Source organism: Capsicum annuum, chromosome 6, assembly GCF_002878395.1.
Source record: "Capsicum annuum cultivar UCD-10X-F1 chromosome 6, UCD10Xv1.1, whole genome shotgun sequence".
Classification (NCBI taxonomy): domain Eukaryota; kingdom Viridiplantae; phylum Streptophyta; class Magnoliopsida; order Solanales; family Solanaceae; genus Capsicum; species Capsicum annuum.
The window spans coordinates 228087117-228102481 of record NC_061116.1 but is presented as its reverse complement, the minus strand read 5'-3'; the positions used below and the strand labels follow the sequence as shown (position 1 = coordinate 228102481).

Sequence of the window (15365 nt, the reverse complement as noted above, 5' to 3'; positions counted from 1 at the left end):
GGCCCGATGGGATTTTGGGGCGTGACACTCAGCTCAAGAAAAACAGTCCAAAGCAGTTAGAAAGAGAATAAACCGAAGTGAAAGCATCAAAAAGCATTCTGAACAGTAACTACTACAAAATAATACAATGATCAAAGTACAAGAAATACTAGGTACGTAGTAACAGAAATTGAAGGAATAGAAACTACAAGAGCAAATCACTTTATTGGCAAATCAAAGTATAATTGACTCAAGTAGATGTACATACAAGATTTAAAGTCGGTGAGTTTAAAATGAGCGTGATGGTATATGTGCAACAAGAGGAGAATATTACATGTTTAACGAGTGGTGTGTTTATGTAACTTGGTGCAACAGCATTAACCCGAATACCATCTTTTCCCCATTCGCAAGCCAAATTTCGTGTAAGCTGAATCATTCCCGCTGCCATCAGTTCATTTTTTCATAAGCAGAATGATCAGCTAATCTTTTAGATGGTATGAGTATTGGATAAAAAGTTACTTGCACCTAATGTTTAAACCAAAAACATGAATAGCATACCTTTTGTTGCTCCGTAAATAGAAGTACCGGAGACGTGGACAATACCAGCAGCAGAGGCTGTGAAAACAATACTTCCAGCTCCAGATGATTTAAGAAGAGGATGAGCAAGTTGACACATATGGAATGATGATTCTAAATTGGTAGACATGATATGGGCATAATCTTTGGCATTATAATTGACTGTGTGCTTCCAAATATTTGTCCCAACATTGTTTATCTACATCAGAAACATAAGGAAATAATCTGGAGCCGTCTGACCACCTAGAGAGCAACTCAAATTGGTACTTCTATGGTTTTTGACCATTGGATCTCTCCACGAATATAGCATCCACTACCTCTCAATCCAAACAAGTTAAGGGGACCAGCTATATGAATCTTCCCTGACTGGGGCAGGGGCGGATCCATTTACTTCAGCTCGATCGTGTATGGTTATAAGTTAAAACTACTAAAATTTCAACAACTAGTAGATCTGATCTCATAGTTTTAAAAGTACAGTAAAATCAGAAATAAGAATATTGAAAGGTCGAAGCTATCAATCAAGTTATATATGTGGTTTGTGTGCGCGCTAGCGCAGGGAAACAATTTAACCAACAATTAATTGGCATTTTAATTACAAGAAGATGGAATTTATGGTACTGGCAAGAATGTTGAGTTTTCCATCAAATGCAGAGGAAACTTTTTCCATGAGCTGAACTCTTTGATCTCTACAAGTTACATCACATGCTGAGCCTTGTACTTGTATGCCTCTGTCTGCCCAGTCTTGCATTGGCTCATTAAGCTCTGATTCTGTCTTGGAACATGTGTACACTTTTGCACCAAGTCCAGCTAGCTCCTCTACAACTGCATGCCTAAAAAAAAATATTTAAGTTATATCCACCGACAGACAGCGTAGAGTTTTTAGGGTAACAAACTTTTATAACATCGTCGTAGAAAACTAAAAATGTAAAAAACTTGAGTAGTACCCAATTCTAGAAGTGCCACCAGTGACGAGCAGCCAAGCCATTAAGTGACCATCTCGAACTTTTGGCAAACGCTGCAATTTTCGCCATTTGAGTTCTATTTTCTTGCTGTGAATGATATGTTTGGAAGATACTGTAAATACACTACTATGTCCTTTATAATTAGTGTCTCAAACATATCAATACAAGTCAAACCATTCATGGTTGGTGGTACAATGTAGGGAAGGGCCGTATAATTATCAACATGCTTTTAATTATTACTTGACTAAACTTAGATGATAAGTATGTATAAAAGTCTTTATATGTGATCCGACTTATGATTTGTTTTTGATTATAAGCATTTTGAATTATAAACACTTCTAAGATACCCTGAACCATTTTGATTTGTAAGTTTGACAAAAACAAACACATGCTTCTACATTTAAAAATATGCTTAATTAATGACATGCTAGCTCTTGTAAATATAGAAATGTTTGGGACATGTTCTGAACCACAATTTCTAGAGTTACCTTTTGAAATTTGCTAAAGATTTTCTCTCGATTTTTTTTTCTTAAATTTTATACCTAGTCAAACACCGTTATAAATAAAGAGGGGGAGCAGGAGCGGACCCACGTGGTGTCAAGTGGATTCAGGTGAACCCTACTTGTCCACAAATTTACTGTTTGTAGAAGGAAATTAATTGTCAAATTTCAATAGGAATAACATTTTTGAACCCACATTAAACAAACTGATAACGATTTGCACGTTGCTTTTTTGGTGATGCTTTTACTGCTTAGTCAATTAACTAGGCAAAAAATAAAAGAAAAGTTGGCCCATCTCATTCTATATGCTAATAAACTTTACTTTATATTTTCTTTCTTTCTATCTTTCTTTTTCTATTTCAATATTTTGTTTTCTTACTCAAAATCAATAAAAATCTAAAAATCTATTTCACTTTACAACTAGTTAACTTTTATTAATATTTTTTGATACCCACTTTCATATTTTTTTTTAAAACAGGCAACTACTTTACATTGCATGTAGTTAGTTTAATTTAGTTTAAAAAATTGTAAAATATATTTTTTGCAAGGTTTTATATTTTTGCTCAACTTTAAATAAATAGTGTTCGATTCTTCTTTTTTCTCAAAAGAAGAAAAAAGAACTTTTTTGAGGCTGCAGTATTAACAACGAAGAACAAATAATAAATCACCGGACAAATGTTCATTGTGCTTGATGGTGCTTACATATTGTCTATCACCCTTACTTACTAATGAATCTATCTGTCTAAAATTCTGAATTCGCTACTGAAAGAAATATCCAACATATTGACATAATCACAACTTTTATATAGGAAAGGTTCACTTGAGAAACACCTAACATTAAGCAAATGCATACAAACATTAATAAAAAGGTACTAGGAGAAATAATTAACTGTGTCACCATTTTCAAACAAGCAGAGAAGTAATGAATTAATAGTCAGGTTGTTGGAAGCCATAGACAGTGAATCCTCCATCAACTGCTATAACTTGACCAGTGACATATGAAGCAGCAGGAAGACAAAGATAAGCCACCATTGATGAGACTTCTTCCACTTCTCCTACACGCCCTAGTGGAGTTCGTGATACTACCCCTTCCAAAAAGGTTTTATCTGACAGCACCTGTGAATACAGAGCCATCAAAAGAATACAATACTGAAGTACGTATTTATTACACTTCAAAATAGTTTAGTAGGGTAATAGGACCCCGTAAAGTTTAGGTGTATCGTAGCAACTTCGGCTATAGTTTGAGGAGGTAATAGTACTGTCTTTACCTCAGATATATATTCGTATGATATAAAATGGGAGAAGTCTTTACCTTTTCGACGAGGGGGGTTTTAATGTACCATGGTGCAACACAATTAACACGAATTCCATCTTTTGCCCATTCACAAGCCAAATTTCTAGTGAGCTGATTCATTGCCCCTGTCATCAATTGATAACAAGAAAAATTTATAGTCTTTGAGTCTGTTTGGATTAGTTGATTGGAAATAGTCGATAAGCTTCAAGTGTTGAAACTGTTTTTTAAAATAAAAGTTATTTTTCTAAATAGAAGTGTTAGAAACTGTTAATAAGGATTCCTTCGGTAAAACAAAAATTGTTGATGAGTTATTCTTTTGTTACCGACTAAAATATCATTAATTTTATTTTAAAAGAAAATGTAAATTTAGAAGTATTTATCTAATAAAGAATGGCGGGAAGAAGAGTCAAAAGTTATATATAAAATAGTGAAATAGTTGATCAAATTAAAAGTACTTATAAACTGAAAAGTCATAAATTAAGGGATGACTAGCTTATGGCTCTTGCTAATTTTTGGCTTAGAAGCATTCAAGTGTTTACCAAATTATAGTAAAATATGCTAAAAATTATTTATAAGTTAGTGAATCAACTTATAATGAGATTAGTCAAACCCTCTTATTAATTAATATATAGTACTATTTTAATTTATTCGATGTTTTGAAGGTTAGATACTATATGATATATTATATATGAGTATATATATATGTATATACTCATACCTTTTGTTGCTGCATAAATAGAAGCACCGCAGGCGTGGACAAGGCCAGCAACAGAAGAATTGAAAACAATAGATCCAACACCAGATGATTTAAGAAGAGGATGAGCAAGTTGACTCATATGGAATGATGATTCTAAATTGGTAGCCATCATATGTGCATAATCTTCAACTGTATATTTGAGAGTGGGCTTCCAAATGTTCATCCCAACATTGTTTATCTACAAAGACATGCAACATCATAGTATAATCTTGTTTCAATATAAGCGTTTCAAATTTGTTTCTCCCGTTGTTTCAATTTATTCGTCTTGTACGTTTTGACTTCACAAGAAATTAAAAAAGACATACCAATTTTGTGATCTTAAACATGTCATATAATTCATTTTGCAACGTGAGTACATATAAGTTCTTACAAGAATGTTGAGTTTTCCATCAAATGCCAAGGAAACCTTTTCCATGAGTTGTATTCTCTGATCTCTAAAAGATACATCACATACACAACCTTGTACTTGAATGCCTTTAGCAGACCACTCTTGCAAACTTTCATTGAGCTTACATTCATTCCTCGCACATGTGTACACTTTTGCACCAAGTTCAGCAAGCTCCTCCACAATTGCATGCCTACAGAAAAAAAAAAAAAAAAAAAAGGTTCATGCATGCACAATTACCCTCGAATCATTTTTCGAAGTTATGGATCCATTTTATTGATCTTTCTTGCCTCCATTATATCATTTCATCGACTAGAGATTATTCACCTTGAAGACATGATGTGATGATTTTCAACCTATATTTAAATTACTATTTGTATATATTAACATGTTACGTGGTATGTGGCTAGCAAAGAACTTAAGCTTATTTGTTTTAAATAAACCGATAATATTAAAGTTCGTACTTAATTATATTGATGTTAAACTCTGGAAAAAGTAATAGAAAGGCTCACCCAATTCCATAAGAGCCACCAGTGACAAGAGCCACCATACCATTAAGTGACCATCTGGATCCTGCAAACTTTGCCATTTTGTAGTTTCTTTTGTCTAATTGATTATTCAAGAAATTTTATTGTGGTATATATATAGACTATAGTAGTAGTATTAATTGTTTTTCAAAAGAAGCTACAATATGTGGACTATAAATAGTACCATTATCTTGTCATATTCTTCCATTAAAAAATGACTGAGTTTACCTAATCTCCAATACATACAACAGGAGCAGGTAATGCTGACATTCTTTGTACTTTTATAAAATAAATGCAATTTTCACTAGTATATTTTTTCTTGGAAATATATCCAATGGTTAAGCATGGACATATTTTATGAATTTCCACGTACCAAAGTGGTCCATTATTGCAATTGTAACCTTCGAGATTCCCGTTCGGTACTTTTACTTTAAAATATTTTATTTAAGTGGAAGGCTGATTTATGAATAGCAATTTTCTATTTCAACGAGCGATAGGGATAACGTTTATATAATCTTTACCCTTTCGATCTTATTTGTAGAATTACATTGGATATTTTGTTGTTCTCATTATTGTTTTATTCTAGTTGATCCAAAAAAAATAATTTTTTAAAAATATTTAGTAGCACTTTTACTTCAAAATACTCATTCTAGTACTCTTAATTATGAAATAATTTGTAGTCATTTATTTATTTATTTAAACCACAAATTTTAAAGTATTTTTTTATTCTTTTTAACTCCATGCCTAAATATTAGTAATTAATATATAAATTATATTCATTAATAATTTAAAGGATAAAAACTAAAATCATCTCACTTTATGAATAAACATTAATTAAAGAATCATTTTAAAGGAAATTAGGTGTGATTTCAAATCTTGAAACATGCTAGGCATGTGCTATATTATTTTTAATTCTATTATTTAAACTTTTATTATTCATCGGATCACAAGCATGTTCTATATTATATATACCTAATTTGGGTGGAATTAAATATAATTATACAGTTTAATTTGACCTATCTATTTGATCAAATAATTACTTTGGTGGTAGGAAATTTAGTCTAATTAGGAGGGGGTCATTACGCTCTCCAAGGTAAAATTATACTCCATCTTTATGAATTTTAGTGAAATAGTATATATGAGGTATAACCTATAGGTATTGAAATAAAAATGGATTCTCTTTTGTTGTTATGGATATTAGGTATACGTATACCTAAACATGTTACGGTATATATAAAGGGTTTAACACCACTAATGTAATGATAAATTTACTATACTAACATTGTAATTTGAAATACTATAAGTCTATTACATACCATTTGCTCTAGTTTATTGATCAATGCTAGCTATTAATTAGAATTAGTTCTCATTGTCACTTAAATAATTTAATCATATAAAACATTTTTTTATACTATTAATGTATAAAACATAAAATCATATACAAATTCCTGTTCACATCTTTATATTTACCTCATAAATCATGATTTTTTGTGTTGGAGAGTGTTAGATTTAGGTATACCTAAACAACGATAGGATATACCAAGGATTTATATATATATATATATATATATATATATATATATATATATATATATATAGAACTTGTTGCTTACTTGAGAAAATTGAAGGAAAGATGTCTTTTAATTCTTGAATGAAGGATTGGTGACATTAACCAATTTAAAGGGTCAAACATAATTAAAAAACTTGATTAGGTTAATTGTAGACTTGATTAATATTTTCTAAACTTTTTAATTTTTTCAAAAATACAAATTAATTCACACCCACAAAACTTTCCTCCCTCTGCAAATCAATCTCTCTCTCTTCTCTAGATAGTTTCTCTCTCTAACTTCTCCCAACCAACAACTTTTTAAATTTCTTCCTTCAATCTTGTGCAACTTCAACCTCTGGCAACAAATAGTTTTGAGTTCTTTCCCGTTCCTTTTTGACTTTCAACCGTCAGTCGACATGACAACATTCTCCGGCGATAAAAACTTCGAGTTCTTCATCGTTTTTTTTTATTTTCACAAGTAAAAAATTAGGGCTTTTAAGTTATGACGAAAATGAGGAACTTGGTTTGTCGGTGTTCGTTATTTTTTTATGTTTTTTGTTATTTCTTTTAATGTTTGTCATTTTTTAGTTGAATTTCTCATCTGGATGAATCTGCTACTGCTGTTTTTTAATAATGGATAAAACATGTAACGTGAATCCAACAGATGAGTATTTGTTGCAACATATATGACTAATCTGTGCAACAGATTAGTAATCTGTTGCAACATATATGACTTATATGTTGCGCAGATTAGTAATCTGTTGCAACATATATGACTAATATGTTGCGCAGATTAGTAATCTGTTGCAACATATATGACTAACCTGTTGCACAGATTAGTACTATGTTGCAACATATATGACTAATCTGTTGCAACATATATGACTAATCTGTTGTAACATATATGACTAATTTGTTGCAACAAATGAGTAATCTGTTGCAACATATATGACTAATCTGTTGCACAGATTAGTACTATGTTGCAACATATATGACTAATCTGTTGTAACATATATGACTAATTTGTTGCAACAAATGAGTAATCTGTTGCAACATATATGACTAATCTGTTGCAACATATATAACTAATTTGTTGCAACAAATGAGTAATCTGTTGCAACAAATGAGAAATCTGTTGCAACATATATGACTAATCTGTTCCAACAGATTACTCATCTGTTGGATTCGTTTTATAGTGTTGTAATATGAATCCAATATATGGGTCATCTGTTGCAACAGATTAGTCATATATTGCAACAAATTACTCACTTGTTGCAATAGATGACTCATATGTTGGATTCATGTTGCAGATTCTATTCATTGTAGCAGTAGCAGATATACCAAATAAAAAATTCAACAAAAATTATAATTTAACTTACAAAATAAGTTATGAAGTAATGTCCAAGTGATATATGAACAAAATTTGACCTAATTTTTTTTTAAAAAATTTCATCAGGGGCACAACAAATAAGTAAAACACATGAAAAATTTCATGAAATAAGTAAAGAAGACAAAAATAATATACCATACATCAAATGCAAAAGGATCAAGGGGACAAACTTTTAAGTTCTCCTAAAAACGTTTAAGTTCCCTAATATTTTAATTTCTTTCTAATAGTTGACCCATCTGTTACAACATATTTTCTATCTGTTTGATAATTTTCAACAGATGAATCATTTGATGCAACATGATAGTCTTCTGTTGATTCAAATTAAGCAATTATTAGTAATAACTAAATTGATTTAGCTAAAATTAAAAATGTCTCTATGACAATGGGACAAACATTTGTGTTCTCCTAAAAATATTTGAGTTCCCTAGTATTTTAATTATTTTCCAACAGATTATCTATTTGTTGCAACAAGTTAGCCATCTATTGCAACAGATGTTTATAACAGGTTAGTCATTTGTTTATTCAAATTAAGCAATTATTAATAATAACTAAATTAATTTAATTAAAATTGAAGACAAGTCTTTAATACAAGACCTTATACAAGGGGACAAATGTTTGAGTTCTCCTAAAAACATTTGATCTTTAGTATTTTAAATTATTTTTCAACATATATCGAATTCGGAACCAAAATGAGCCACGGAATTTTAAAAAGTGACCAAAATAGGCCACCTATTTAAAAAGTTACCAAAATAAGTTTTCTACTTTTTTTTAGCGGTCAACTAACGGAGTTAACTTTTACAAAAATATAAGAATTTCTTACATTTTAATTTTTTTTTTGTAAAACATAAGAAATTCTTACGTTTTATAAAAAAAATATAAAATGTAAGAATTTGTTACGTTTTACACGATAATCGAGGAAGAATACAATGAATTATCAAATCAATTAAAAAGGTACTAAAAAAAGAGTTGTTCAATGTAACAAAAAGTTACGTTCTTAACTTTTTTATAGCAGTGGTCTCCCACCCACAATTTATTTTTACTCAAATGTCCCATCACTTCTACTTTTTTCTCTTTTTACATATGATAATTATGAATTTTTTTATTAGTTAAATTTATTTATATTTTACATGTAGATCAAATAATTTATTTTTTCTAATAAATTTTTACGTTTTACATAAAAAAAAAATAAAAAAAGAAGTATCAATTACCTCATTAACTTAACAATTTTCTTATATTTATTCTATATTAAAAAATAATCACTTCTATCCTTAATTATCCCATTTCTCTTTAAAGAAATTATACTTTTGAGTTTTTCTCTACTCTAAAATAGTAAAATATTGAATTATCGTCGATCAAATATGGTACTATCTACAAGAATTATATTTTTTTAGGAGAGTTCCTAAAAAAATATATTTTCTTATATTAATTTAGGAGTGTTCCTAAATTAAATTGTGATTTTTTACTCCATTAATTATAATATGAAACGTATTTGTGCATGTGAGTCTCCTCAATATCTTAATCGAAACACTAATCGAAAACTACAATGAATCACTATCCGAAAAAAATAATTTCATATTTTTAACACACCCCAAAAATATAATTCTTGTATATGGTAGCATATTTGATCGACGATAATTCAACATTTCACTATTTTGGAGTAGAGAAAAACTCAAAAGTATACTTTTTTTTAGTGAAAAATCGGATAATTAAGAATAGAAGTGATTATTTCTTTATATAGAACAAATATATGAAAATTGTTAAGTTAAAGAGGTAATTGATATACTTCTATTTTTAAAATTTTTAATGTAAAATGTAAACATTTATTACATAGAGGAAAAAATAAATTATTTGAACTACATGTAAAATATAAATAAATTTAACTAATCAAAAACTTCATAATTATCATATGTAAAAAGAGGAAAAAGTAGAAGTGATGAGACATTTGTGGAAAAAGAAATTGTGGGTGGGGGACCATTGCTATAAAAAAGTGAAGAATGTAAATTTTTGTTATGTTGAACAACTCATTTTTTAGTATCCTTTTTAATTGATTTGATAATTCACTGCATTTTTTCCTCGGTCATCGTGTAAAACGTAAGAAATTCTTATGTTTTATATATTTTTTATAAAACGTAACAATTTCTTACGTTTTATAAAAAAAATGTAAAACGTAAAAAATTCTTATGTTTTTGTAAAAGTCAACTCCGTTAATTGATCTTAAGAAAAAAATAGAAAACGTAATAAATTATTACGTTTAGCCTATTTTGATAACTTTTTAAATAGGTGACCTATTTTGGTCACTTTGTAAATTCAGTGGCTTATTTGCTTCTGAGTTCACATATATCTTGTCTATTGAATAATTTCCAATAGATGAGTTATATGTTGCAACAATTTAGTCATCTGTTGCAACAGATGTCTATATTTGTTGGATCATTTTGAATAGATGAGTTAGCTATTGCAACAAGTTAGTCATCTGTTGCAACATATGTCTATATATGTTTGGTTATTTTCAACAAATGTCTTTAACTATTTGGTCTTTTCCAACAGATTACTCATCTATTGAAACATGTTAATTGAAATCGTAATTGAACTTATCAATTCATCTTTAATTTTAGTTAAATCAATGTTGTTATTACTAATAATGTCTTAATTTGAATCATTTCAAATAAAATTGGCCAATTAACACTTTACTCAAGCCGAATACACTTAGATGATCATGTAATTACTATTAGATTAATTGAAATCATAGTTAAATTATCGATTCATCTTTAATTTTAGTTAAATCAATTTAGTCATTACTAATAATTACTTAATTTTAATTATTTCAAATCAAATTGGTCAATTGACCATTCTACTTAAGACGAAACACTTAGTTGATCATGTAATTACTATAAAATTAATTGAAATTGTAAGTGAACTTACTAATTCATCTTTAACTTTCGTTAAATCAATATAGTTATTTCTAATTATGGCTTGGTTTGAATCATTTCAAATAAAATTGGTCAATTGATCACTCTACTCAGGACGAACATACTTAGTTGATCGTATAATTACCATGAGATTAATTGAAATAGTAATTGAACTTATTAATATTAGTTAAATCAATTTAGTTATTACTAATATAATGACTTAATATGAATCAATAGATGACTAAAATATTGCAAAAGATGAGTAATCTGTTAAAAATGACCAAACAGATAAAGACATCTATTGCAATAGATTAGTCACCTATTGCAACAGATTAGTAATCTGTTGCAAATAACAAACAGATAAAGTCATATGTTGCAATAGATTGGTCATCTGTTGGAAATGACCAACAGATAAAGACATTTGGTACAACAGATGACTAGTCTATTGCAACATATGTGTATATCTGTTTGATAATTTTCAACAAATGACTCATCTGGTGCAATACGTTATACACTTAAATGATCATGTCATTACTATGCGATTAATTGAAATTGTAATTATTAAATAAATTTGGCTATTACTAATAATGACTTAATTTGAATCATTTCAAATAAAATTAGTCAATTGATCACTCTACTCAGAACGAACACACTAAGATGATCGTGTAATTAATATGAGAATAATTAAAATCGTAATTGAACTTATCAATTCATCTTTAATTTTAGTTATATCAATGTAGTTATTACTAATAATATCTTAATTTGAATCATTTCAAATAAAATTGGTCAATTAACATTTTACTCAAGACGAATACACTTAGATGATCATGTAATTACTAACTATGAGATTAATTGAAATCGTAATTAAAATTATCAATTCATCTTTAATTTTAGTTAAATTAATTTAATTATTACTAATAATTTCTTGATTTTAATTATTTCAAATAAAATTGGTCAATTGATCATTCTACTTAAGACGAAACACTTAGTTGATCATGTAATTACTATAAAATTAATTGAAATTGTAAGTCAACTTAATAATTCATCCTTAATTTTAGTTAAATCAATATAGTTATTTCTAATTATGGTTTAGTTTTAATCATTTCAAATAAAATTGGTCAATTGATCACTCTACTCAAAACGAACACACTTAGTTAATAGTGTAATTACCATGAGATTAACTGAAACTGTAATTGAACTTATTAATTCATGTTTAATTCTAGTTAAATAAATTTAGTTATTACTAATATAATGGCTTAATATGAATCAAAAGATGACTAACATGTTGCAAAAGATGAGTAATCTGTTGAAAATGACTAAAAGATAAAGACATCTGTTGGAAATGACCAAATAAATATAGACATCTGTTGGAAATGACCAAATAAATATAGACATATGTTGCAACAGATGACTAACTTGTTGCAATAAATGAATCATCTATTGAAAATTATCACACAAATATAGACATCTATTGCAACAGATGACTAAGTTGTTGCAACAGATGACTCATCTGTTGAAAATTATAATACATATAGTATATATGTTGGAAAATAATTTAAAATACTAAAGCTCAGACGTTGTTAAGAGAACTCAAATGTTTTTCCCCTTGTCTAAGGTCTTGTCTTTAATTTTAGTTAAATCAATTTAGTTATTACTAATAATTGCTTAATTTGAATCAGTTTAAATAAAATTTATCAATTGATCATTCTATTAAGGATGAATACATTAATTGAAATTGTAAGTGGACTTATCAATTCATCTTTAATTTAGTCAAAATCAATTTATTTATTACTAATAATGACTTAATTTGAATCATTTGAAATAATTGGTCGATTGATCACTCTCCTCGAGACGAATACACACAGTTGATCATGTAATTACTATGAGATTAATTGAAATTGTAAGTGAACTTATCAACTCATCTTTAATTTTAGTTTTATCAATTTAGTTATTACGAATAATGGCTTAATTTGATTCATTCAAATAAAATTGGTCAATTGATCACTCTAATCATGACAAATACACTTAGTTGACAATTTAATTACTATGAGATTAATTGAAATTGTAAGTTTATATTTAATTTTAGTTAAATCAATTTAGTTATTACTAATAATATCTTAAATTGAATTATTTCAAATAAAATTGGTCGATTGATCACTCTCCTCGGGACAAATACACTTAGTTAATCATGTAATTACGATGAGATTAATTGAAATTGTAAGTGAACTCATTAATTCATGTTTAATTTTAGTTAAATCAACATAATTATTACTAATAATGGCTTAATTTGAATCATTCAAAATAAAATTGGTCAATTAATTATTCTACTAAAGATGAAGCACTTAATTGATCATTTAATTATTGAGATTAATTGAAATCGTAATTGAACTTACTAATTCATCTTTAATTTTAGTTAAATCAATGTAGTTATTTCTAATAATGGTTTAATTTGAATTATTTCACATAAAATTTGTCAATTAATCATTCTACTCAGTGCGAAACACTTAATTGATCATGTAATTACTATGAAATTAATTGAAATCATAATTGAACTTATTGATTCATCTTTAGTTTTAGTTAAATCAAGACAATTATTTCTAATGATGACTTAGTTTGAATCATTTCAAATAAAATTGATCAATTGATCACTCTAATTAGGACGAACATACTTAGTTGATCGTGTAATTACCATGACATTAATTGAAACTGTAATTGAACTTATTAATTCATATTTTATTTTAGTAATCAAGTTAGTTATTACTAATAGTTACTTAATGTGAATCAATAGATGACTAACATGTTACAACAGAAGAGTAATCTGTTGGAAATGACTAAACAAATAAAAACATCTGTTAAAAATGACCAAACAGATATAGACATCTGTTGCAACAGATGACTAAGTTGTTGCAACATATGACTCATATGTTGGAAATTACTAAATAGACAAAACATGTGTTGAAAAGCAATTTAAAATACTAAAGCTCAAATTTTTTTTTATGAGAACTCAAATGTTTTCCCCCTTGTCTAAGGTCTTGTCTTCAATTTTAGTTAAATCAATTTAATTATTATTAATAATTGCTTAATTTGAATCAACAAATGACTAACCTGTTATAAGCATTTATTGCAACAGATGACTAACTTGTTGCAATAAATAGGTGATCTGTTGGAAAATAATTAAAATACTAGGGAACTCAAATATTTTTTGAAGAACTCAAATGTTTGTCCCATTGTCTTAAAGACTTGTCTTTAATTTTAGCTAAATCAATTTAGTTATTACTAATAATTGCTTAATTTGAATCAACAGATGACTAACATGTTGCAACAGATGATTCATATGTTGGAAATTATCAAACAGATAGAAAATCTTTTATAATAGATGGGTTATCCATTAGAAAGCAATTAAAATACTAGGGAACTTAAATGTTTTTAGGAGAACTCAAACGTTTGTCCCCTCGATACTTTTGCATTTGATGTATGATACACTATTTTTGTCTTCTTTACCTGTTTTATGAAATTTTTCATGTGTTTCACTTATTCGTTGTGCCCTAGTTGAAATTTTTATAATTTTTTAGATCAAATTTTATTCGTATATCACTTGGACATTACTTTATAGGTGATTTTGTAAGTATAATTATGATTATAATTATGATTTTTGTTGAATTTTTTATTTGGTATATTTGCTACTGCTACAATGGATAGAACCTGCAACATGAATCCAATATATGAGTCATTTATTGCAACAAGTGAGTAATCTGTTGCAACATATGACTAATCTGTTGCAACAAATGACCCATATGTTGGATTCATGTTACAACACTATAATACAAATCCAACAGATGAGTAATCTGTTGCAACAGATTATTCATATATGTTACAACAAATTACTCATATGTTGCAACAGATTAGTCAATATGTTGCAACAGGTTACTCATCTATGCAACAGATTATTCATCTGTTAGATTCACGTTGCATGTTTTATCTACTGTTGAAAAAACAGCAGTAGTAGATACACCCAGATGAGAAATTCAACTAGAAATTATAATTTTACTTACTAAAATCACTTATTCTCAAATGATATATAAATAAAATTTGACCTAAAAAAATTTGATCAAGTAGCAATAGTAACGGTAACAACAATGTTCAACAACAAAAAGATGATGATGATGAACAAAAAGAGATGATAATGAAGAACAAGATGATGATAATGAAGAAGAAGATGATGAATAAAGCAACAACAACAATGAGCAACAAAAATCACGAAGAGAGAGAAAACTCCAATAAATGAGAAGACAGAGAAACGTGCTTTTCTTCCCCTCCATTTCTAGTTATATTAGGTTTTACATTGGATCAAAGTATAAATTAAAAAACTTATGGGTTGTTTTCAAATTTTTCTTACTTTCTTAATCCTTAATAAAGTAATTGTCACCTCCACTTAATTATAAAGACTTGTGTCACCCACACTTCATTTTAAAACTCTTTTATTACCTAGAGCCCAAGGCCCCTGCTTACTTTAATGTATTGTACGTTATTAGCTAATGCT

General features: G+C 28.2%; 1 protein-coding gene and 1 pseudogene across 1 annotated transcript in view; both read right to left on the bottom strand.

Moving 5' to 3' along the window:
• LOC107874579 (tropinone reductase homolog At5g06060) overlaps nt 1–5115 on the bottom strand; it is an 8318-nt gene extending 3203 nt beyond the window's left edge. Inside the window, exons 1-5 of the mRNA XM_016721345.2 lie at nt 4966–5115; nt 4439–4646; nt 4030–4246; nt 3330–3436; nt 2958–3133 (exon numbers count right to left, since the gene is read on the bottom strand). Coding sequence (XP_016576831.2) covers nt 2958–3133; nt 3330–3436; nt 4030–4246; nt 4439–4646; nt 4966–5042 — 785 coding nt within the window. The 5' untranslated portion in view covers nt 5043–5115. The remainder of the gene's footprint in view (nt 1–2957; nt 3134–3329; nt 3437–4029; nt 4247–4438; nt 4647–4965) is intronic.
• LOC107874580 lies at nt 97–2461 on the bottom strand (annotated as a pseudogene).
• Nucleotides 5116–15365: the final 10250 nt, after the last annotated feature.